This window comes from Macrosteles quadrilineatus, unplaced genomic scaffold (genome assembly GCF_028750875.1).
Source record: "Macrosteles quadrilineatus isolate MER2022 unplaced genomic scaffold, UCM_ALF_1.0 Scaffold_3__2_contigs__length_128488019, whole genome shotgun sequence".
Taxonomy (NCBI): domain Eukaryota; kingdom Metazoa; phylum Arthropoda; class Insecta; order Hemiptera; family Cicadellidae; genus Macrosteles; species Macrosteles quadrilineatus.
In genome coordinates this window covers 92,133,018-92,157,871 of record NW_026542596.1, presented here as the reverse complement: position 1 = coordinate 92,157,871, position 24,854 = coordinate 92,133,018, and the positions used below count along the sequence as shown (strand labels likewise).

The window sequence follows — 24,854 nt, the reverse complement described above, 5'->3', positions numbered from 1 at the left end:
AAACTACTAAACCAACTGGGCTTAAATTTTACAAAATTATAGCTACCACAACAAGGAACATTATTGGACTATTCTAGTAGGCTTTGCCCCTTTGGCTTTAAACATTCTGAGGTGAACATTTTAAAAGGACAGTAAATATTGATTGGTCTCAATGGCTGCGATGAGAACACTAACAATGTTTGTTTACATTTGCTTTGACATTTAAATGTAAACAAGAAGAACTGCTAAACTGCATATTTCACAATTTCAGACAGCTGATACAAAGAAATTAAATATAATAGTTTCCATAATTATGAGGTAGGTTTATTTTAATCTAACCTTTTATAATGGATTATTTATTATAAAACTATGTCAATGATTATAGAAAAAAAAGATTCTATAACCGTTGCTGTATCAACTCCGGCTCTGCTTTGGATTTTTTAAAGCGTCTCAAGTTATGAAAATAATGTTATTGATATGTTTTCATGGAAACAGTATGAAAATTACAATGTATAGATGTTTTGTATGATTTTGGAGGCAACGTTAAATAAATTCAAACTGCTTAACTTGTGTTAGATTAACTTAACATAACGTGCACATCACATTATTTTTTATATGTATATTTAGGTAAATTAAGTTATTGTGTTTTGCTAAACCTATGCTTAAATTAAACTAAAGAATATTATCATCAATAACTAAATTGTACGTCGTTGATTTTTGTTCTAAAATCTGTTGTATATGTGTAACTATATTTAATTATCAAATGGTAATACAAAATACTCTTTTTTATCTTAACATAGCTTTCAGTTCACATTTACTTTATTTGATACATTTATTATTTGTGTTTTGCCACACCACTGATTAAATTAAACCAAGGAAAATATCATAAAACTAAGTATTACACAGTGTTCTTTTGTTTCTAAAATCAATGAAATATCTGTTACTATGTTAACTTAATGGTAAGTGTGAAAATGTAAAGGCAGTGGACGATGGAACTGATTAAAAGAACTGGTTTGTACTGTATATTAAGTTGTTTGTTGATATTTTTTATAGAGTAGAATCAGACATGCAATGAAACATATACTGTATTTGCTAAAATTATATTTTTTAGTCCTTGATGCTTTGATAATCATATTAGTTTTGTCTGCTGTCTTTAATGCTGAATTATTTGTTTAAAATTTGTTATAGTACCTATAGATATAGTTTCTTTAATATTTCAAAAGACTGTATTGATAAGGCACAGCAATATTTGTTAAGTTTATAACAGCTGACTTAGTTTTGCTAATGATTTATTGTGAGTGAAGAAACAGAAGATGGATTTGTGATCTAAATATATAAAAGGCAAAGCCCTCACTGACTCACTCACTCACTCACTCACTCACTCATCACTAATTCTCCCACTTCCCATTTACCTAGGGGGCTGAAATTTGGTACATTGATTCTTTAGGCATTAAATAGGAAAACTAAGCTGCTTTTATTCTGATCGGACTCTCGGGCTCCGCCCCAGTGGCTCTGGAGTTTCCCATGTTAACCTTATGAGTTCTCATATTTAAATGGAATTAATGAATCTTAACAGCTGGTGCAACTAAACAATTTGGTTCTGTTCTATGATGTTCAATAGCATTTAAGTTACAAGGATTACCAACAGGGTGCAGCACTATTATTTCTTTTACATTTATGACAACAGCTAATTTTCAACCAAAAGGTGAGTGAGCGTAGCGAACGAACTTCAACCTAGAGGCGAGTTAGCGTAGCGAACAAGCTAACCTGAAGGCAAGTGAGCGCAGCGAACGAGCTCCAACCCAAAATTGAGTGAGCGTAGCGAACGAACTTCAAGCAGAACGTGATTGAGCCATGGGAACGAGCTCACTTATAAAGTTAAATGGGGCAAAGCCCGCGGGTACAGCTAGTTTGATATAAAGAAGAGTGAAATTAAAAAAAAGTGTTAATTTAATTGAATAGGTAATTAGTATTTTTGCAACTTCAAAATTGATATTTAAAATGTCAATAGTAAATTAAAAGATATTTAATTAAGGGAGATGAAGGTAAATCATGCATGTCAAAGTTGTATTCAAAGATTTTGTCAGGTTTTCTCATATCAGCCTACACAAGATTTAAAATTAATCGAAAACAAAATGGTGCTATCCGCTACTTAGCAGTTTTAAAAGTTATAACTTTAACTTTTCTTTTAAGGCCATAAAAGTTGAACTTCGTTTCTAAAAGCGTTTGCGGATGTGTAATTATTATATACAACAGATGTAAAGATTAAAATTAAAATGTTTCTATTTTGTGTCCTCTTCCCGTTGCAAAGCACGGGTACAACAGCTAGTTTTTTGGTATAAAATGTAAAGAAGAAAATGGTTTACGTTAGATTTTATCGTTTTCATTGTATGTGTCATTAGTATTATTAATCTTTCTGACGTTTTCTTGAAGAGATGGCGCACGCAATGAAAATAATAGAGATATGATGAGACATCATGTTTTTACCCTTAAAATCTACAATATATCGTAGTACTAATATTGTGAAATTTTGTGAGTTTGTTCGTTTGTTTGATATCCAATCACGCATTAACTACTGGTCGGATCGGGTTGAAATTTGGTATGAAGATAGCTCACATTCCCGGTTAAAATATCTAGACATATTGTTATCCCAAAAACCATTTCGGGCTTTGCCCCAATGGCTCAATAGTTTCCCATGTTAACCTTATGAGTATTTATATTTAAAATGAATTAAAAAGTTTTGTCAGCTTTTTCAACTACACAAGTTGGTTCTACGATATTCAATAGCATTAAAGAGACCACCTCTGTATGTGGTAAGATTAGAAAACGTCAACAAACAGTTTACTTGAATAGACTAGCTCCTCCCCCACACACATCGCTGCTGTAAGCTCCGCCCCCATTTTTTGCCCCTGCTCATTAGGACCTTTGGTCAATCTGTATGTTAGAAACGACCCTTAAACCATTGGCCAATCTGTACGCGCGCGTTGAGGGTGGCCACGATACGTCTGAGCGGCGAGCGGCGGTGAGCGGCACCGCTCAGCGCCGCTCATGGTTCCAAGTCAAAACCGATTTTCGCGAAAACGCCGCTCGCCGCTCAGGTGAGTCATGCTTCAGCTCGGCCTAAAATGATAGGGAAACAGCAGCAAACATGCGATACGAGTCGATACGTGAGGTGCAGTCCAGGTAATGTTTGTGGAATGACCAGCAAGGAAGTTTTAAAACACTTCAGTCACCAGAAAAGTATGGGAAAAAATTAGGGTTAAGGTTTTTCTAAAAACTAAGTTTTTCTTTAAAGGCAAACAATTGTCAGATAGCAACAAAAGCTGCAATACGTCTTGCAGGTAAGCATAGTTTACCATTTTAAACTAAACTAACTCATGGGAAACTTGATGAGCGTTATAAATGTGCCGCTTGTATCGTAGCCACCACCGCCGCTCAGGTGCCGCTCAGGTTGCCGCTCGCCGCTTGCCGCTCACCGCTCGCCGCTCGTATCGTACCCGAGGCCTCCGTCACGCTACCAACTGAGCATCGCCCAATCAGAAACAATATACATATATACATATAGATATAAAACCAAGTTTGTTGTTTGACCTTGGCAAGGTTATGTTGACATTAGAAGTCATACTGCATCCAATGCTGCTATTGTATGCTAAATCTCTCCTCAACAACACGCCTTCACTTTCAGGCGTGACTTAACCCTGCCAGAGAGGAATATAATCAAGCCATGGAGTATGTATCAATTTCCTTTAAAATGACCCTGTGGATGAACATTGTGGCGTTTTCATATAAACAATAGTTCAAATTGATTAATAGATTTACTTCTCATCATTTACCACCAGCTATAGCTTTTTTCTTAAATATGAAAAATACTTTTGTACTACACTTTCTAAATGTTAATGATAAAATAGTAATATTAATACAATAAAAAAGATAATATTCAAGAAATGGTTGATTTTCAAAGCACTGACAAAATTTTTACATAAATGTAAATAGAGTATTAACAGTATAATAAAACATATGATTTATGTACAAAATGCAGGCAGTACATAGTAAAAACTTCTAACACTAAACTTTATAAAATACTAGCTGTTGTTTTTTCCTTCCACCATGTAGCTGTACAGTCCCGGCCACGTAAAGAGAGAAAATGTCCAGGTAGACCCGGTCAGGCCTAATCCACCGTTGTCAAAACATAGCTATTGTTTTGAAACCGAGGGGGCGCGCTACCCCATCCCAGCGGTCATTGCTACTGTCTCCCTTTAATTCTTAGAAATAACTCGGGCCAGTACAAATTCTATAAATCGAACGGGTGATCGCCTATAATTAAGTGACAGGTCATTTTATTCACAAAGTGAAGACGAATATCACAAAATTTGAATCGCAATTCTACGTCGCTTCGTTGATTGGCTAGTCGATGTTGAGAAGCAGCAGGCAATGACCGCTGAGGTAGCAATGACCGCTGGGATGGGGTAGCGCGCCCCCTCGGTTTCAAAACAATAGCTATGTTTTGACAACGGTGGATTAGGCCTGACAGGGTCTACCTGGACATTTTCTCTCTTTATGTGGCCGGGACTGTACCCGCGGGCTTTGCCCCGTTTAACTTCTTAATTTTCAAGATGATCTCGTTCGCATGGCTCACGTCCTGGTTGAAGTTCGTTCGCTACGCTCACTCACCTTTTGGTTGCAAATTAGCTGTTGTCATAAATTAAAATAAATAATAGTGCTGCACCCTGTTGGTAATCCTTGTAACTTTAATGCTATTGAACATCATAGGACAGAACCAACTTGTTTAATTGAAACAGCTGTTAAGATTCATTAATTCCTTTTAAATATGAAAAATCATAAGGCTAACATGGGAAACTCCAGAGCCACTGGGGCGGAGTCTGAGAGTCCGATCAGAATAAAAACAACTTAGTTTTCCTATTTGATGCCTAAAGAATCAATGTACCAAATTTCAGCCTCCTAGGTAAATGGGAAGTGGGAGAATTAGTGATGAGTGAGTGAGTGTGTCAGTGAGTCAGTGAGGGCTTTGCCTTTTATAAGTATAGATGTGGAGATTCTACGAAAAATTTTGTTCTTGTGTCTATTAAATTTTGGCGTTTACCCACACAACTGGACATTAAAACACATCCAAATATGCTTAAGATGTTACAATATCGTGAGCAACTTACTTTGTAAATATAAAATTAATGATTCAATACAATCAAAATAGGTAGTTTTTTACTTGGAGGAGTATTCGTGTGAAATCTTTTTGAGACAAGCAAATCATGTGAGAGTTGCTCATTAAGCAACAGGATGTAATTTAAATTTAAATTTAGTCTAGACCTGCCCACAAATGTTAAAGGTTGTTCCTCGATAGCGTAGGAACTCAAGATACTAATTGCAACATTGCAAGATACTCGTAACGCTTTTACACATTCCTATCATGACGCTCGCAACAAAAAATCGCTGGTCCAAGTCCAACAGGATGTCTGCATTGACGAGAAACCGTAAACTTGACTTTCGACTGACGTTCAGATCTGTAAGTATACCTGAACAACCTTGGAAACTCCGTCTAGATCGTGTAGATGATTTTATAGGTGATTGGTACGGTCCAAGTAGTCAGAGAAAGGATTCTGCATTTCAATTATTTATTACGGTTTGAAACACGGAGAAGAAATTACAGACAATAAGCAGGATTGTAGCTATCGTTATAATTAATTTCCATGTTAGTTACTGTATTCATTATTATTAGAAGAATGGTAAGTCAGCTTACTGTACGGCAATTATGTATGGTCACAATCTATGGTACGACCAACCCTCTTCACTGACGAACGCCCTTAAATTCTTATATTTCTCGCATTTCCCCTTAAAATTGTTTAACATTATTTTTTGTAAAACACTGTCTGTGATAACCCATAGAGAATATCGCAGACTGAGGTAGTCCTCTTCCCAAAAAGTATGTTTTTCAAGTGTTTTCTATACTAAAGGGGGGCATTGAACCGTCAGTCAGAACATCATCACTAAATACATTAATATGTAGATATTAGTGTTTTGCTAGCACTATACATTTTTTGTAAAGATTCCTTATATTTTAAGTGATAAATTAAAAAGTTACAAGTATAAATCTATCTATTTATATCCGTTACAATAATTGTAATAGATATTAACCACCTCTTCTTTATAATTTTTTTAAAGAAGAGGTGGCTTCTGTCTGTGTGTGTGTGTCATAGTTTTTGAGCTAAACTAAAAACCCACTGAACCGACTGGGCTCAAAGCCTCAAATTGGACAAAAATAAAGCTACAGCTCCGAGGATACATATAGAACTATTTCCCGTTTCTTTAATGACCTAGGACTCGTGTGGTTTCAAAGTTCTGAGGTGAGAGTTTTAAAAGTAAAAATTTATTGGTCTCCATGGTAACAAAGAACAGAAGTTTAAAAGCAAACAAGCAGAACTCTCAAATGAATTTGGATTTCACAATAATTTCACACAGCTGGTTCAAACATATTAAATACTGTTCGTGCAGTATTAAAAAGTTACAAGTATAAATCTATCTATTTATATCTATTACAATAATTGTAATAGATATTAACCACCTCTTATTTATAATTATTTTAAAGAAGAGGTGGTTTCTGTCTGTGTGTGTGTCTTTGTAGTTTTTGAGCTAAAGTAAAAAAACACTGAACCGACTGGGCTCAAAGCCTCAAATTGGACAAAAATAAAGCTACAGCTCCGAGGATACATATAGAACTATTTCCCGTTTCTTTAATGACCTAGGACTCGTGTGGTTTCAAAGTTCTGAGGTGAGAGTTTTAAAAGTAAAAATTGATTGGTCTCCATGGTAATAAAAAACAGACCCACAAAGTTTAAATGTAAATAAGCAGAACTCTCAAATTAATTTGGATTTCACAATAATTTCACACAGCTGGTTCAAACATATTAAATACTGCACGAATATTAGAACAGAAACGGTATCTATGGACCATAAACATAAATACCCCCGTCGCAGTAAACCTGCATACTAAGCGAATTTCCATTTACCCGGCTTGATTTCTACTAAAATATCCCCTATAAATTTTCAGATTTATTTCCTATTTAAATAACATTAATTTTAGTGAGTAGTTAGGTTTGCTGCTACGGGGAAGATGTTGAGGTGTGTTTTTTCAATAAAGCTTAGTATGAAATAAACCAAATTGCCAAATTTGATTAAAATATATCTGTTCGGTATTCATATTTTTAGAGTATTTAGAAATTAATCATTATGTTAATTAAGTCACTGGTTAATTAATCATGCTAATGTGTATATAAATCACCACATTTATTGTAATATTATTTAGTCTCAGTACCAATTTATTGTAAATAGACTCCCGCTTTCAATATTCAAATGAGATTGCTAAGCCTGCTCGAATTTCCCGCCACAGTAAGGCCTATTTTCCTGTACTACATACCCATGAATCACCTGACGCCGTGTTTGCTTCAATCGCATTTCCTATTGGCCATCGAATTCCTAGACCCCTCTAAACCACAATTGCATTTTTCAAAGTGTGAAGCCGGCGATCGGCGTCTGTCTGTCCACGGTCGGCGTCCATAACTCACGGTGTATTCCGTTTCTCGTATCTCGGGACATTAATTGCCCATTTTACCTCTCTTAAACGTATTTTTAGGCTATAGATTAATTATATCTGGCCTCCCTCTCCTCTATAGTACATTTAACTATATATACATTTTAATTTCCCCCTTTTGTTTGTGATTAAATTACTTAAATTGTGATCTAGTGCTTTCAGACTCTTCAAACCAATCAAACCTCAAGACAGTGTGTGCGCGTCCGTGTATTACTTCTAGACTTTCCGTACGTTTTCACCGCGACTTCCGCGTATTAGTGAGCTCTTTGTGATTATGAACTTGGGTGCGTTGCGTTCTCCAAAATTCTACAAAACAGAAGCACTCGGTCTAAGGACTCCGCCATCCGCCATCGCTCCACCATAGACGACGCCGCTGCCATACTCTCCACCTTTGGATAATTGGACTCAAGGTACAACCTTAAAGTTTTGTGTGTGTTTTAATTAGACTCTAAAACTAATCTCATTTGCCCCTCACAAGACATTTTATTCCATCTCGGGACCTCAGTGCCCTTCAAATTGCAGATTCGCCGTTTTCTCTAATTTAATTATTTTTCTCTTGAACTATTAATTAGTTCTGGTCCTTCGAGTTATTAATTATTTTCATTTTCACCCATTACGCCCCCAACATTTGGTCCTTCGAGCCGGATTCATTGTCTAAAGTCCTGTGGTAATTAATTACAGCCAATTTTCATCATCAACCATATTTTTAGCGATCTGCAATTTTCAATTTTCGCCATATTGGTAAAATATCGGCTCGCGTTCGTTCCGTTCGTGGGCGTGGTTTAGCAATCTCTCTCCACTCGCGCGTCTGCGCAGGTCACAATCATGTACAATTTGCTGTTCTCTCTAGTAGTAGACAATTTTTCCCTACTTGGCTTTTTTATCCCGAAAACGGGATTTAGTTTTAGTTGCGGGATTTAGTCGCGTGCAGACGGCCGACACTAGTAGCAGACGCATATCTCATCTGTCACTCACTGTACAGCGTTTGTTGTTGTTTACATTTTCTCATTTAAGGTGTATTGTGTAATAAGGTTGATTGATATTATTAATAACCAACTATTAGGTTATTATTAGGTATTTACTATTATTCTTTGAATCAATATTGCTCTTTTGAATATCATACTAAATAAACAATAATTTGTCATTGTTATTTAACATTGTTTATGCTTTCTGAATTTTGATTTTAAATGAAGTAAAGTTAAATTAGTTCATCTCTGTAATTTTGGTTGACAAACGTGCGATATTATATTTAAGGTAATTTTATCTTGTCAATTAACATTTTAATAAATAGTTCAAAATAACCGTTTTTACTGGTTCTTATTACTAGTGTTGTACATATAAACAAAACTGTTAGCTAGCGTATTTGTATTGTGATTCATATTTCATTGATGGTTATAATTTTATGTTCCTTTCTCATTTATTAGGGTAATAACTTACTCTTTATGTTGCAATTCTTGTTTACTAAGGATTATTCTACACTGTTTCATTAATGAGGCCTACTCTCATTAAACTTATTTAGATCCATTTATTATTTTTGTAAATAACGGTGAACTTTCATGTGACTCATTCATTTGTTCTATCATATCTCTTGTTTTATTGTGCATTATTATTACCGTACTTGAATACTTTCAACTAAGCTCAATTGTTGATTTATGGTTTGAAAATCGAATTAAACCTGCCACACTCATTTAAAAATATTTTATTGCTATTTAACGTGTTGATAACTTAGTGTTTTTCACTATTTGCCTCAATTAAGCTACAAAGTAGGTGGATATATGTTTTAGATATTTATAATATTTTATCTCTATATTATTCAGCGGACAATTAATTACTACATTGTTAAGCTAATACCATTCATAGGCCTAGCTACAAGCCTTTTGTGTACCCACAACTTCCATTTTCGTGTGAATACTTTCAAGTGAACACTTCACAATGCCTCCTAAAGCATCTGATTTTAAGTCCGCAATCTACACCCGTTCTACGGCGCTGATTAAATCACGTTTTGAAAAACTTAAGGCTACAGTAGATGAATTATCAACTCAAATCGACCCTCTAACACCATTACAACTTAAGAAATTATCCGCTTACGCGTTGGAAATAAAAAAGAAACGCAGTGAATTTGAAAATAACCTTCAACGTGCCTTCGTTCTGGAAGATGAAGGGATCGATGATAAGACTCTTTCCAATGATCAAGATGCTATTGAAGACATGTTCTCTCACATTCAAGCTACGATTGAAACCCTGGTTCCCTCAGAACCACCAAAAACCCCTTCCGCGTTCAGTGAATCGTTTTCTGTTTCAGAAACTCATCCAAGCTCACAAGTACGATTACCTAAACTGGACTTACAAAAATTCTCTGGCGATCCATTAACGTGGACAAGTTTTATCAATCTTTTTGACACTGCAATCCACCGTAATGCTTCATTATCCTCTGTTATGAAATTCCAGTACTTACTCTCTGTCTTAAATGGAGAGCCTCTCAATTTAATAAGGAGTTTAAATCTCACCGCTCCTAATTATCTAGTCGCCTATGAATTGTTACGTGACAGATATCACAACAATCGAAGATTGCAATCATTGCATCTTAACCAATTGTTGGACCTGCCAAACATTACGGCAACTTCACTCAAAGGTTTGCGCCAATTTGTAAACCTGTTTACGGAACACACACAAGCTCTTAAGGCATTAAATTGTGACGTTAGTGACAACAACCCCCTATTGTCCGCACTCCTTTTGCGTAAAATGGACCAGGAACTACGTAAAAAACTTGAATCGTTCCGTTCCAGTCAAACCGAAGATCCAGTTACTCATTCATTACCAGAAATTGGTGAAATAATAAAATTTCTTAACCAAGAATGTTCGCAGACAGAAGATGCTAACATACATAACATGTCATCGGCCCACAGAAGCGTTCAACCTTCACCTCACAAAACCATACCAAAAAAGGTGCATTTCCGGTCTGACGTAGGCCTAGCCATGGTAGCTACTTCGAGATCTAATGCTCCCCCCTCTCATAGCTCTCAGACTAAAAATAGTCCTGTCTATAACAAATGTTTTGTTTGTAACAAAAATGATCACAAAGTTTACACTTGTGACGTATTTCAAAATAAATCTCCTCGAGAGCGACACGCCATTGTTAAAAAACATAATCGTTGTTTTTCTTGCTTGGGTGAACATAGCTCCAAAGAATGCCGCTCTCAGTTCACTTGTCGCACATGTAAACAGCGACACCACTCTCTCTTACACCTTGGTGATAATAATCAAACCTCTCAGATGTCTTTTCGACCTCAAGGTCAAAGAACTTCCCCGACCACTTCAGGTCCATCTCACACTCAGACTGGTGATGTTAATTCACAAGCCTCTATCTCCGCCACTGTCGCGGATGTAAGCAATTATTCTGCCCAAAATAACTCATGTACGACTTCGGGTAATTATACTGTATTACTCGGCACCGCCTTGGTCAAGTTGACTTCCCCTCAGGGTATCTCTCATGTGTTTCGTGCTCTACTAGATACTGGCAGTATGTGTGATCTGCTCTCAGAACGTGCTGCGAATCTCCTGAATATAAAACGCCAGTCTTCTCAACTCAAAATATCTGGTCTTTCTCAAATGGCTTCCTGTACTAAAGGGTCAACTTACTTGAATCTTGAAACTCTCTCAGGTCGAGTAATAGCCACTGACCATCAATTCCATATTCTTGATAAGATTTCCGTCGACTTACCTCGCTCCCCTATATCACCGGAAGTGCTAACAAAAATCAAGCCCTATGTTCTAGCTGATCCTACTTTTCACTTGCCTGGTGGCATTGACGTGCTTATAGGTAGTTCTCTGCTACCCCTCCTCTGGACTCATGAAAGTTACTCCCTCGGCACGCACATGCCTCATGTGATAGGTACTCATCTTGGCTTTATTCTGATGGGTAAAGCTCCCTGTGCAACTAACTCGGAACCCGTGTCAGGTTTTGCGATCTCTCTTCTCTCTGTTAGTGATAATTCACTACACTCTTCCCTGCAACGTTTTTGGCAACAGGAGGAACCCCCTCACTTCCAGGTTAAGTCACAGGAAGAGCTTCTTTGTGACGAATACTATAAAAAATCACACTCTCGTGATCAATCAGGTCGTTATGTTGTGCGACTTCCGTTCAAGACGGACCCCTCCATTCTAGGCCAATCTAGGCCCATTGCTGAAAAGCGCTTGTTGTCTCTTGAGCAGAAATTTAAAGCTCAACCCCATTTTTCACACTTGTATAAGACGTTCATGTCTGAATATCAAACTCTCGGCCATATGACAAAACTAGATTTTGTTGAAGACATACACCCACACTACTTCCTACCTCATCATGGGGTACTGAAGGACTCTAGCACGACCAATTTAAGGACAGTGTTTGACGCCAGTAGCAAAACCAGTTCCGGTCACTCCTTAAACGATATTCTTTTGACAGGACGTAAATTACAAACTGACATTTGTGACGTAATTTTGAACTTCCGCTCTCATAAAATTGTGTTTTCATGTGACATTCGGCAAATGTACCGCCAAATACAAGTGCACCCTGACGATCAAAAGTTTCAACTGATTCTGTGGCGTGACGACCCTTCAAAGGAAATCTCTACGTTTCAACTTACTACCGTCACCTACGGGATGAACAGCTCCCCCTACCTTGCTATTAAAACTTTAATGCAGTTAGCGGAAGACGAAGGTGATGCCTTCCCTCAGGCTTCTCACTCTCTACGTCATCACACCTACGTGGACGACATTATCACGGGTGCTGACTCCGTTGAGGCTGCTCTTGAACTACAGGACCAACTTATCCAACTTCTACATCGTGGTGGCTTTGAACTTCGCAAGTGGGCCTCCAACTCCTCTGCTCTTCTAGAAAAATTTCCTTCGGAACATCTAGAGACTCCAAGTTTCCTGCAAGACGCTCAGCTTCCCCAGTACTCCATCCTAGGTCTCCATTGGTCTCCTGAAGAAGACTGTTTCTGTTACGCTTTCAACCCCCCGTCTGAAAAGCTGACTAAGCGCTCCGTGCTCAGCTTTATTGCCAAACTATATGACCCCTGTGGATTTTTGTCCCCATTAATCATGGTAGCAAAATGCTTCATGCAATTACTATGGACTCAAGGTCTTGATTGGGACGACCCTCTCCCTTCTGATCTCGCACATAAGTGGCATGTGTTCACTAGTAACACTAAAGACCACCTCGGTCAAATTAAGATCCCCCGAGCATTTCCGCTCGCTCACTCCTCTGATATCGAGCTTCACGGTTTCTGTGATGCATCGGAATGCGGTTATGCCGCGGTAGTGTATTTCCGGTGTGAATCTAGTGACAAAACAGTCATTGTGAAACAAATATTGTCTAAGACTCGTGTTGCCCCGTTAAAAAAGGTAACTTTACCCCGCTTGGAATTGTGTGCAGCTCACCTCTTATCAAAACTAGTGCATTATTGTGAAAAACAATTTAACTCTCTTACTATGAACACCACTGTATTGTGGAGTGACTCATCTGTAGTTCTTACTTGGCTACAAACCCCTCCATACAGACTAAAGACCTTTGTGGCTAATCGTGTAGCCCAAGTGCAAGAAATCATTCCCAGTTATCAGTGGCGGCACATAAAAGGGACGGAAAACCCCGCTGATTGTGCCTCACGAGGAATTCTAGCCTCATCTCTCATTGACCATCCCTTATGGTGGACTGGCCCACCATGGTTACAGCTCCCTGCGGCCAACTGGCCCCCCTCATGTTTTTCGCCGTCTGAACTCACTCCCACGGACGAAATTAAAGAAACTCCTCTTAGTGTACTTAGTGCAACAGTCGCCCCTTCGGAATGGGACTTATTGTCTAAATATTCATCTTGGTTGAAACTAACCCGTGTGCTAGCTTATGTACTACGGTTCATAAACTATTCCAGGTCTAAAAACAAACTCTCTGGACACTTAAAACTCAGTGAATTAAATCTAGCGGAAGTGACAATTTTTAAACTAGTGCAAAAACTTCATTTCAGTGCGGATATTAAATTATTGAACAAAGGCTCAATATGTTCTGCACAATTACAGAAACTCACCCCCTTCCTCGACCCTAATGGTCTCATACGCGTCGGTGGCCGATTGTCACATTGTTCGCTTGCTCATGACATACGTCACCCTATTGTTCTACCCAAGTCTCATACTGTAGTGAATTTGCTTATAGACTTTTACCACCAGGTACACTTGCACTCAGGTCCGCAACTAACTCAATCACTACTCGCCCGAAAAGTGTGGATTCTATCGGCCAGGAGCGTTATCCGCTCGCGCATATTTAAGTGTCTTGTGTGCTTTAAAAATAAACCACGAAACAAAATCCCTCTAATGGGTGATTTACCTGCTCATCGGGTCAATCCTACTCGTCCATTCTCATCTACAGGCGTAGATTACGCCGGACCATTTAGTGTTCGCGTTTGCAGTCTCAAAGCTCTTAGACAGATTAAGGTCTATTTGTGTATTTTTATCTGCATGGCTACCAAAGCTATTCATATAGAGGTAGTCACCGATCTTACCACCTCAGGCTTCATTGCCGCTCTCACACGTTTTGTGTCGAGACGCGGACTCTGTTCCGATCTGTATTCTGACTGCGGAACCAACTTTGTTGGTGCAAACTCGGAATTACGCAAGGTAATCCGTGAAACCATCCTTACACCTGATTCGCACGACAAAATTGTTCATTTCACCACCCCCAAAGGAATTAACTTCCATTTCAACCCCCCCTCTGCACCTCATCAAGGTGGCTTATGGGAAAGTGCCGTTAAAAGTGCAAAATACCATCTGAAACGGGTAATTGGTGAAACCATTTTAACTTTAACCCAATTTCAAACTTTGTCAATTCAAGTAGAGGCAATGCTAAACTCGCGCCCTCTTACAGCTCTTAGTTCAGACCCTTCCGAAATTTCTGTGCTGACCCCTGGACATTTCCTCATCGGAGCTCCATTAGTTGTCCTGCCGGAACCTCACCTGTCTGAAGTGCCCTTCAATCGTCTTCGTCAGTGGCAGCTTGTCCAGGCTTTTCACCAGCGTATCTGGAGGCGTTGGCAGCTTGAATATCTCCACTCCCTCCAACAGCGATCCAAGTGGACCACCCCTCATGAGAATTTGAAGACCGGAGACTTGGTGCTCATTCACTCCAATTCACCTCCACTCACCTGGCCTCTTGGACGCATCGTCTCCACTCACCCTGGCGCTGATGGAACAGTTCGAGTCGTCACAGTGAAGACAGCTTCTGGGACTTTCACACGGCCTGTTCACAAGGTCTTCCCTCTGCCATGCAATGAAGACTAAGTCCAAGAAACCTACTCTATGTACATATTAGATTTAAGTGTGGTTTACGTTTGCTCTTGTGTTTTTTAATTAATTGTCTGTTGAAGCTGTAATGCTTCAAGGGGGCCGGAATGTTCGGTATTCATATTTTTAGAGTATTTAGAAATTAATCATTATGTTAATTAAGTCACTGGTTAATTAATCATGCTAATGTGTATATAAATCACCACATTTATTGTAATATTATTTAGTCTCAGTACCAATTTATTGTAAATAGACTCCCGCTTTCAATATTCAAATGAGATTGCTAAGCCTGCTCGAATTTCCCGCCACAGTAAGGCCTATTTTCCTGTACTACATACCCATGAATCACCTGACGCCGTGTTTGCTTCAATCGCATTTCCTATTGGCCATCGAATTCCTAGACCCCTCTAAACCACAATTGCATTTTTCAAAGTGTGAAGCCGGCGATCGGCGTCTGTCTGTCCACGGTCGGCGTCCATAACTCACGGTGTATTCCGTTTCTCGTATCTCGGGACATTAATTGCCCATTTTACCTCTCTTAAACGTATTTTTAGGCTATAGATTAATTATATCTGGCCTCCCTCTCCTCTATAGTACATTTAACTATATATACATTTTAATTTCCCCCTTTTGTTTGTGATTAAATTACTTAAATTGTGATCTAGTGCTTTCAGACTCTTCAAACCAATCAAACCTCAAGACAGTGTGTGCGCGTCCGTGTATTACTTCTAGACTTTCCGTACGTTTTCACCGCGACTTCCGCGTATTAGTGAGCTCTTTGTGATTATGAACTTGGGTGCGTTGCGTTCTCCAAAATTCTACAAAACAGAAGCACTCGGTCTAAGGACTCCGCCATCCGCCATCGCTCCACCATAGACGACGCCGCTGCCATACTCTCCACCTTTGGATAATTGGACTCAAGGTACAACCTTAAAGTTTTGTGTGTGTTTTAATTAGACTCTAAAACTAATCTCATTTGCCCCTCACAAGACATTTTATTCCATCTCGGGACCTCAGTGCCCTTCAAATTGCAGATTCGCCGTTTTCTCTAATTTAATTATTTTTCTCTTGAACTATTAATTAGTTCTGGTCCTTCGAGTTATTAATTATTTTCATTTTCACCCATTACGCCCCCAACAATATCCATAAACAAGCAAACTAGAACAGTTTATTTATTCTCCATAAGAATAACATGGGAATTTTAAATTTACAATTTTTTTAATTTCCTCCGTAGTCAATGAACATTCAAAAACACTTCAATATACTAAATTATTTGTTTTTTAAGCTCTTCAAAATGGTCTAGAGAGAAATTTAGAAATTTAAAGTTTTTAAGGTCAAAAATGAGAAAAACCCATTTTTACCCCATAAACCCCTGATCCCATGGTCCGATTATGCTGGTTCGCGAACTCGTTCGAATAAATGTAATTTTACACGTTTGTACCAAATTTCATCAAAATCGGATCAATTTTGCTCGAGTTATCGCGCTAACGGACACATATATAAATATATATATATATGAATTTGAACGGATGGTGTTTTTGGCCTCTGGGGTCCTCAGAACGAAAAAGTAAATTGGTCCCGGGTCTAGGTCTTACCATGAGACCTACGGTAATAGCTTATTCCCTATATGGGAAATTCACTAAAAATGAGGTCACCTGCTCGAATGTAAACATTATATTTAACATTACTTAAATGGAATTGCCAACCCATAATACTAAAATAATAATATTTCATATTGAATAAGTCATTGATTAAACAAATTATTAATTGATTAAATAAATTAGATTCTATAACCGTTACCGTATCGTATCAACCTCACCTGTTATCCTGAGATTTACGAGAATGACTTAGATATATTTTTGTGGAAACAGTAATTAATAGAATACCCCAACCGCAGCAAACCTGCAGACTAAGCAAATTTCCATTTGTCTGATTATATTTTCACTAAAATGTTTACTTAAAAATGATGGAAAACTTCACTAATGACATGTTTGGAACTATTGTAATAGCTGTTCGTTTACAGTACAAAGGTACAAACTACTCAACATGTTATTTCATTATACCTTAAAATCCATAATTGATTTCATATCCTAGGTAGTGCGAATAAGTGTTCACAGTCTTGAGTTAACAAAAACTATTATCAAGTTAAATGATACAGTTCGCTTTCGTTTCCTAATTAAATGGTGGGTGTGAAACCATGTTTAAGGTATTTTCAAAGAACCAACATATTGTCTCTTTTGCATACTGACCCCGTTGCATGGCACTGGTATACCGTCTAGTGCTGAATAAAAAACTGACTAAAAAAAGGCTGACTAGTGTAGTAAAAACGTCCTATACATATCATACCGACAAAACAGTCCTTAATATAGTTCTCACTAACACATAAAGATGATAATCTATAAGACGGTGCTTGCAGTTTCCCCTATCACTAGTTAACATTTTACACATTGTTTTATTCATCATGAATACAAAATCTTGTGGGTTTCTTGACCTTCTGCAACCGGATCAACGCCAAGCGGAATCTGCAATAGAAGATATCGGCGATGGCGAATCCGTCGATCAAGTTTGTCAAGGATTCTGCTGATGCAATAGAACCGACCTTCAATGTTAACCGGGCCTGAGAATATCCTGAACTGTTTTTGTTGCAAATGGTAAAAGTCGAGTTTTGAAATGATACAGAAATATTCAAACCATGCCACTTCTTCGCAAGGATATACACATGCAAGTCTTGCCTTGAAAAGTGATTTTGTATACTTGGGCAATGTTTATTCTATGCTGGAGGGAACATTTATGATAAATCTCTCCATGGTCCTGTTTGATGTGCAGCTACATTCATGTGGATTATTAGTATCAGATGTCAATGTTATAATTTTAATGTAGATCTAAAAACGTCACGTATTTGTTTACTAAGCAATTTGTGTCCAAGTTAACCAATTTAACTAAAGAAAAGTTTATGTTCGCACCTAGCCTTAGCAACTTTGAAATAACTTTTGACGAATCTGCAGTAGGCTATAGTTATGAGTGGTGATGCGGCAAATATTGACAAAAATATAGAACAACTCAAGAAGACAGAATTACCAAACGAGTTGGAAGTCAGAGTGTTGTGTGAGAAAGCTAAGGAAATACTCAATTTGGAAAACAACGTTGAGAAAATAAGTTAGAATATTGATATTTTGTTAAGTTAGGTTTATTTAAAAGTTTATTTGTTGTGATCTTTAATCCCTTAGCTAACTCACGAATTGAACAACACTTCAGACACAAGTCAAAATGACTGAGAATGTCGTGGAAAACTGTTCGGTTCCTTTGAAAAGCATCTTGCTCCATAATACACACAACTTTATCTAGGATTAGTACATAGTCGCTATTCCGGAGTTTCTTAAAATTATGAATTTCGTCCAGTTTGTGCCCTGTTTGTTATACTTGGATGGTGTCCTCCAACCACTTCCATTTCTAATTCATTCTGCAATAGTGTCTGTCTGTCATTGCATTTATTTTCCAAGTCACAATGTACTACTGTATTTAAATTCAATAAATAGTCATCACTTCTAGTAGTTTGAAAATATTTCCTTCTACAAGATTATTACAATCTATTGAAATTATTTGGACGGCTCTAAAACGATTGGAATCATTTGGTCACCCTCCAAAGAGCCTGAAATAATTTAGATTGTTCCAATGTATTTATTTCTTTAGCTAATTCAAAACTATTAGAATAGTTTTGCTAAATGCAACTCATTCTAAAATTCTCATGATTATAAACTATGCTTAAAAGTCCACCCTCTGCAGGTACCCCAGTAACAATCTGCGGAGATATCTACGGTCAGTTCTACGACCTGCGGGAGTTGTTCGCTGTCGGAGGAGACGTCCCTGAGAGCAACTACCTGTTCATGGGCGACTTTGTTGACAGAGGACATCACAGCGTGGAGGTGTTCCTACTTCTGTTGTCCTACAAGGTCTTATTATCCACTCTCTGCAGGTACCCCAGTAACAGTCTGCGGAGATATCTACGGTCAGTTCTACGACCTGCGGGAGTTGTTCGCTGTCGGAGGGGACGTCACTGAGAGCAACTACCTGTTCATGGGCGACTTTGTTGACAGAGGACATCACAGCGTGGAGGTGTTCCTACTTCTGTTGTCCTACAAGGTCTTATTATCCACTCTCTGTAGGTACCCCAGTAACAGTCTGCGGTATATCCACGGTCAGTTCTACGACCTGCGGGAGCTGTTCGCTGTCGGAGGGGACGTCCCTGAGATCAACTACCTGTTCATGGGTGACTACGTTGACAGGGGACATCACAGCGTGAGGTGTTCCTACTTCTGTTGTCCTACAATGTCTTACATATTATCCACTCTCTGCAGGTACCGCAATAACAGTCTACGGTTAAATCCACGGTCAGTTCTACGACCTGCGGGAGTTGTTTGCTGACGGAGGGGACGTCCCTGAGATCAACTACCTGTTCATGGGTGACTACGTTGACAGGGGACATCACAGCGGGGAGGTGTTCCTACTTCTGTTGTCCTACAATGTCTTACATATTATCCACTCTCTGCAGGTACCCCAGTAACAGTCTGCGGTGATATCCACGGTCAGTTCTACGACCTGCGGGAGTTGTTCGCTGTCGGAGGGGATCTCCCTGAGAGCAACTACCTGTTCATGGGTGACTACGTTGACAGGGGACATCACAGCGTGGAGGTGTTCCTACTTCTGTTGTCCTACAATGTCTTACATATTATCTACTCTCTGCAGGTACCCCAGTAACAGTCTGCGGTGATATCCACGGTCAGTTCTACGACCTGCGGGAGTTGTTCGCTGTCGGAGGGGATCTCCCTGAGAGCAACTACCTGTTCATGGGCGACTATGTTGACAGAGGACATCACAGCGTGGAGGTGTTCCTACTTCTGTTGTCCTACAATGTCTTACATATTATCTACTCTCTGCAGGTACCCCAGTAACAGTCTGCGGTGATATCCACGGTCAGTTCTACGACCTGCGGGAGTTGTTCGCTGTCGGAGGGGATCTCCCTGAGAGCAACTACCTGTTCATGGGTGACTATGTTGACAGAGGACATCACAGCGTGGAGGTGTTCCTACTTCTGTTGTCCTACAATGTCTTACATATTATCCACTCTCTGCAGGTACCCCAGTAACAGTCTGCGGTGATATCCACAGTCAGTTCTACGACCTGCGGGAGTTGTTCGCTGTCGGAGGGGATCTCCCTGAGAGCAACTACCTGTTCATGGGTGACTATGTTGACAGAGGACATCACAGCGTGGAGGTGTTCCTACTTCTGTTGTCCTACAAGGTCTTACATATTATCTACTCTCTGCAGGTACCCCAGTAACAGTCTGCGGTGATATCCACGGTCAGTTCTACGACCTGCGGGAGTTGTTCGCTGTCGGAGGGGATCTCCCTGAGAGCAACTACCTGTTCATGGGTGACTACGTTGACAGGGGACATCACAGCGGGGAGGTGTTCCTACTTCTGTTGTCCTACAATGTCTTACATATTATCCACTCTCTGCAGGTACCCCAGTAACAGTCTGCGGTGATATCCACGGTCAGTTCTACGACCTGCGGGAGTTGTTTGCTGACGGAGGGGATCTCCCTGAGAGCAACTACCTGTTCATGGGTGACTACGTTGACAGGGGACATCACAGCGTGAGGTGTCCCTACTGCTGTTGTCCTACAATGTCTTACATATTATCCACTCTCTGCAGGTACCCCAGTAACAGTCTGCGGTGATATCCACGGTCAGTTCTACGACCTGCGGGAGTTGTTCGCTGTCGGAGGGGACCTCCCTGAGAGCAACTACCTGTTCATGGGTGACTATGTTGACAGAGGACATCACAGCGTGGAGGTGTTCCTACTTCTGTTGTCCTACAAGGTCCGATATCCCGGCAGGATCACTCTGATACGAGGCAACCACGAGTCTCGGCAGATCACACAGGTATGTTTCCAGCTCCTCAGGTCTTCGGAGGGCTTTTAGTTAAGACAGATTATGAATGCAGGGGGTAGTGTCGATTGAAATGGCTGTGCAGTTTTGTAACTAACCAAGACCAGCTGTCACTTAAGTGTCATTATTAGGTAAATGATCAAGGATTGATGGCTCCAATATTGGACCTTGAAAAATATATACTAATCAACCGGTAATCTTTGGATTATCTTGTGAGATCTGTAATCATTTGTCCTCCACTTCAGCCCGCTGTCGTTCCAGTAGCTCTTCACTAGTTCTGAGTTTTTCTAATTTACCAATGTCCTCAGCATTGGCTCTGTTGTGCTTTGGCGATATTTAATAGTTAGGTACCTATAGGATATTCTATCGTTAAAGTAGCTTAGAGTAGGCCTAGTGTGGCGTAAAATATCGTTCTTCACTCGTCCTAAATGTATTTACCGGACCCGTATGGTAATCCCGCACTCGGCTTCGTCTCGCAAGGGAACGACCACACTCCGGTAAACACCTATTTTCAGGACTAGGAACGTAATACACCATTACCTTCTTAGTTAATGAAACTAATTACACAGATATATACAATTATTCTTCGTGTGGACTACATTTTAGATAATATATGTAGTTTCTTTATGGCTTAATATTGGACCCAGCTATCCTTGTTAATTCGAATTTCGATAGATAATGTTCCTGACTAAGTATCAGATGGACCTATAGTCCTCGCCACCCTAAGTTGAGGCAGCCCAAGGCCACACGGCGTATATCGAGTGTGGCTTTTGGCTGCCTCAACTTAGGGTGTCGAGGACTATAGTCAGTGACAGTGCGATCGTCGCCTTACAATACGCTGAGAAGTGCTTTTACTTCCCAGGTCTACGGGTTCTACGACGAATGTCTCCGCAAGTTCGGCAGCAACAGCGTCTGGCGTATGTGCAGCGAGGTGTTCGACCTTCTCCCTCTGGCAGCCATCATCGACGACAAGATCCTCTGCGTCCACGGCGGGCTGTCCCCCAACATCCAGACCATCGATCAGATCCGGTCCATCCAGAGACGCATCGAGGTTCCCCATGACGGTCCCATGTGTGACATCCTCTGGTCCGACCCTGATGACATCCAAGGCTGGGGCGTCAGCCCTCGTGGCGCTGGGTATCTCTTCGGTGCAGATGTCGTCTCTCAGGTACGCTTGGTTGAATGCAGTTCATAGAAAGAGTTGTTGACAGTTGTAAGAATGGTTTGAAATTTGAGCAAAGACTCACTCTTACTTTTCTCATACTATATTTAACCCAACATATTTAGGGGAGCAGCTACAATTTCTTTGTTTCAATATCTTACTAGGCCTACCTAAAAACCATGGTTATTTGCTCTATAGTCTTTATGATTTTTTATACTACATGAATAAAACGGAAACACTGTTAATGTCTGATTATGAACTGGTTGTTGCATCTACTACGGATGGGTTTAAGATTAAACTTACTGACGCTAAGAGGTCATTGGTAGTTTTCGTCCATGTCAATGGTGTTGAGAAACTGATTATTTCAGAAACTGGGAAAAAACAGCATGAAACAATATTTTACACATGCTTTACATTATAAGCCCGATAGCTGCTACAAAAGCCTAACAATTGACTTCAAATGCTGAAATAAAAATCCTCATCCAATGGCAATACCTTAATCAACATAAGCAAAGTTCAAGAAAGTCAATCAAGAAAGAGCACAAATCACTCCTCTAAGTTGAACCTTAATTATTTTTTTTCTCGAATAAAAAGTAGACATCAAAAGTGCCTCTACATAAATAAACATAACCTCCAATCTTACTTCAGCTAATCTTTCAAAATACTCAAGGACATCAATGTTTGCAGTTCAACAACGCCAACAAGACTGAGCTGATCTGCCGTAGCCACCAGTTGGTGATGGAAGGTTACAAATGGCATTTCTCGGAGACTCTGCTGACCGTCTGGTCAGCGCCGAACTACTGCTACCGCTGCGGCAACGTGGCGGCCATCTTGGAGGTCAACGAGCATCTGCAGAAGGAGTTTACCGTCTTCGAGGCGGCTCCTCAGCAGTCGAGGGCCCAAATCAACCAGAAGGTCAAGACGGACTACTTCCTGTAATAAACTTTTGTTCCGATCAGCTGTGGTTTTAAAATATTAGAACAGAAACTGTATGGATCATAAATTATGAACAAATTACGTCGCTGGTCCGAAAATAAACAAGATTGGAATAATTTTGAGAATAAATGGTTAAAACCATCCTAAAACGGGTTTTAGTATAGATGGGATGGTTCGGGCCAGTTGCGTTATTTGTTTAAGTTGATAACCCATATTGTTTCTGCTAAATCCGTGGATTTATCTTTAAGATCAATTAGTCGTCAACAGCATTAAGCTTGTTCCGTTATTTATTTAACTTTGATCCTGGATTCTGGAGTAGATTTATGTATCTATGGATTAACTATAGCCAATTACATTGTGGAAAGGGATTACAGTTTAATTGAATAAGCCTCATTTTGAGCTTTTCTATACAATTTTTTTTACAGTTTTCAACTATGATAGTTAATCCCCCCATTCTATACAAATTCTCACGTTCTATCAAAGGTCTTTTGTGTTTTATCAATGACAAAATGACCCCATCAATATTTATCAAATGTTGGGTGTTTCAAGGGAAATTTTGAATTTCAAAATCCCCGAAGATGTTTGTTGCTAGTGATTACTGATTAGAAGGTAAAAGTGTTTATAAATGTTTAAAGAAGTGCGACCTAGGTCACAGAGTAAGCAAACACTTTGGCAAATTCACGAGGTCTCGCAACGTGATTGAGATTAAATTTGATTATTCTATGGAAATGCTGTTGTTCAAACCCTGTTAGAGCGGCAGTGGCGTCGGCTGAAGTCTTTCAGGATGGTTGCCCTTAGCATTTTGAATTTCCTAGAAAAATCTATGTGGATGTTTCAAATTTACCAGGTACGAAAACAAAAAGTTGCTCCACTTTGAAAATTATTACAACTGTTTTTTGTGCCTTTGTACAATACAATTTTACATTCAATTTGATTCAATGCTAGTGAATAGAACACACCTCCTCTGTGTGTGCTCCTCTGTATAAGAGTTCTTACTCAACGAAAAACCATACAATAATATTAATCAAACAAAGTGAGCAGTTCTGAAGATAATCAAAATGTATTTGGCAGGCTCACTAAACAGGTCAAAACAGTATTAAATAAATTCTGATTACGATTTGAAAATGTAAGTTAGGTACAGTGGTAACTTTTAGAATATAATATTACAGTGTATATGATTTTGAAAGTGTTTGATATTGTTCTCACAATCGATCAAAATACATCAGCTGATTCAATAACAGCTGATCACATTTACCATGGACAACTGGCTTATCAGTGACAGCTGATAAGAGCTTTCAACAGCTGGTCTGTTGAAATGACAACGCGCCGTCACTATCAAAATAACTGATTTTGTATTTCTACGATAGAAAAAAGGCAATTGTAAATTCATTTCCGAATTGGAGGTCACAACATTAACACATTTATCAATCCTTTTTTATTTGGAACAAATTTTGTATTATCCACCTTTAATAATCTCTGCTGAGATGCATCATAGTTTTCTCTAGTACTTATCTTCCAGCACATAAATTGTTATTTATTTATTTCTACGTCAAATAGCCATTATACAGTAACGTATCAAAGCACAAATACCCCCGCCGCAGCAAACCTGCAGACTAAGCGAATTTCCACATGTCAGATTGGATTTTAACTAAAATGTCTACTTAAAAATTTAACATTTATTTCCTATTTAAATAGAATTATTTTAACAGGTACTTAGGTTTGCTGCATCAGGGAGGGTAAAACTTTTTTTTGTAAAATGTTAATAGTTAGTAAGAAATAAAAACATTTTTCAAATTTGATCAAAATATGTTCATAAACAAGCAAACTACAACAGTTTACTCATTCTCCATAAGAATAACATGGGAATTTAAAATTTAAATTTTTTTTGAATTTTCTCCGTAACCATTAGGCGCATAGT

General features: G+C 39.0%; 1 protein-coding gene across 1 annotated transcript; it reads left to right on the top strand.

Annotated features, from left to right (window-relative positions):
- The first annotated feature begins 17,907 nt into the window (after positions 1–17,907).
- Positions 17,908–22,948, top strand: LOC128989366 (serine/threonine-protein phosphatase 4 catalytic subunit B-like). Its single transcript, XM_054411255.1, has 4 exons — positions 17,908–18,046; positions 20,603–20,832; positions 21,701–22,006; positions 22,688–22,948. Exons 1-4 carry the CDS (start codon positions 17,908–17,910, stop codon positions 22,937–22,939), a joined length of 927 nt encoding a protein of 308 aa, XP_054267230.1. The 3' UTR covers positions 22,940–22,948.
- The last annotated feature ends 1,906 nt before the right edge of the window (positions 22,949–24,854 follow it).

Excerpts from the sequence above, each read along its gene's own strand:
- LOC128989366 (XM_054411255.1), top strand. The coding sequence starts at position 17,908 with ATGAGTGGTGATGCGGCAAATATTGACAAAAATATAGAACAACTCAAG. Across the intron at positions 18,047-20,602 it reads AAACAACGTTGAGAAAATAA|GTACCCCAGTAACAGTCTGC; the intron begins GTTAGAATATTG and ends CACTCTCTGCAG. Across the intron at positions 22,007-22,687 it reads GTGCAGATGTCGTCTCTCAG|TTCAACAACGCCAACAAGAC; the intron begins GTACGCTTGGTT and ends CAATGTTTGCAG.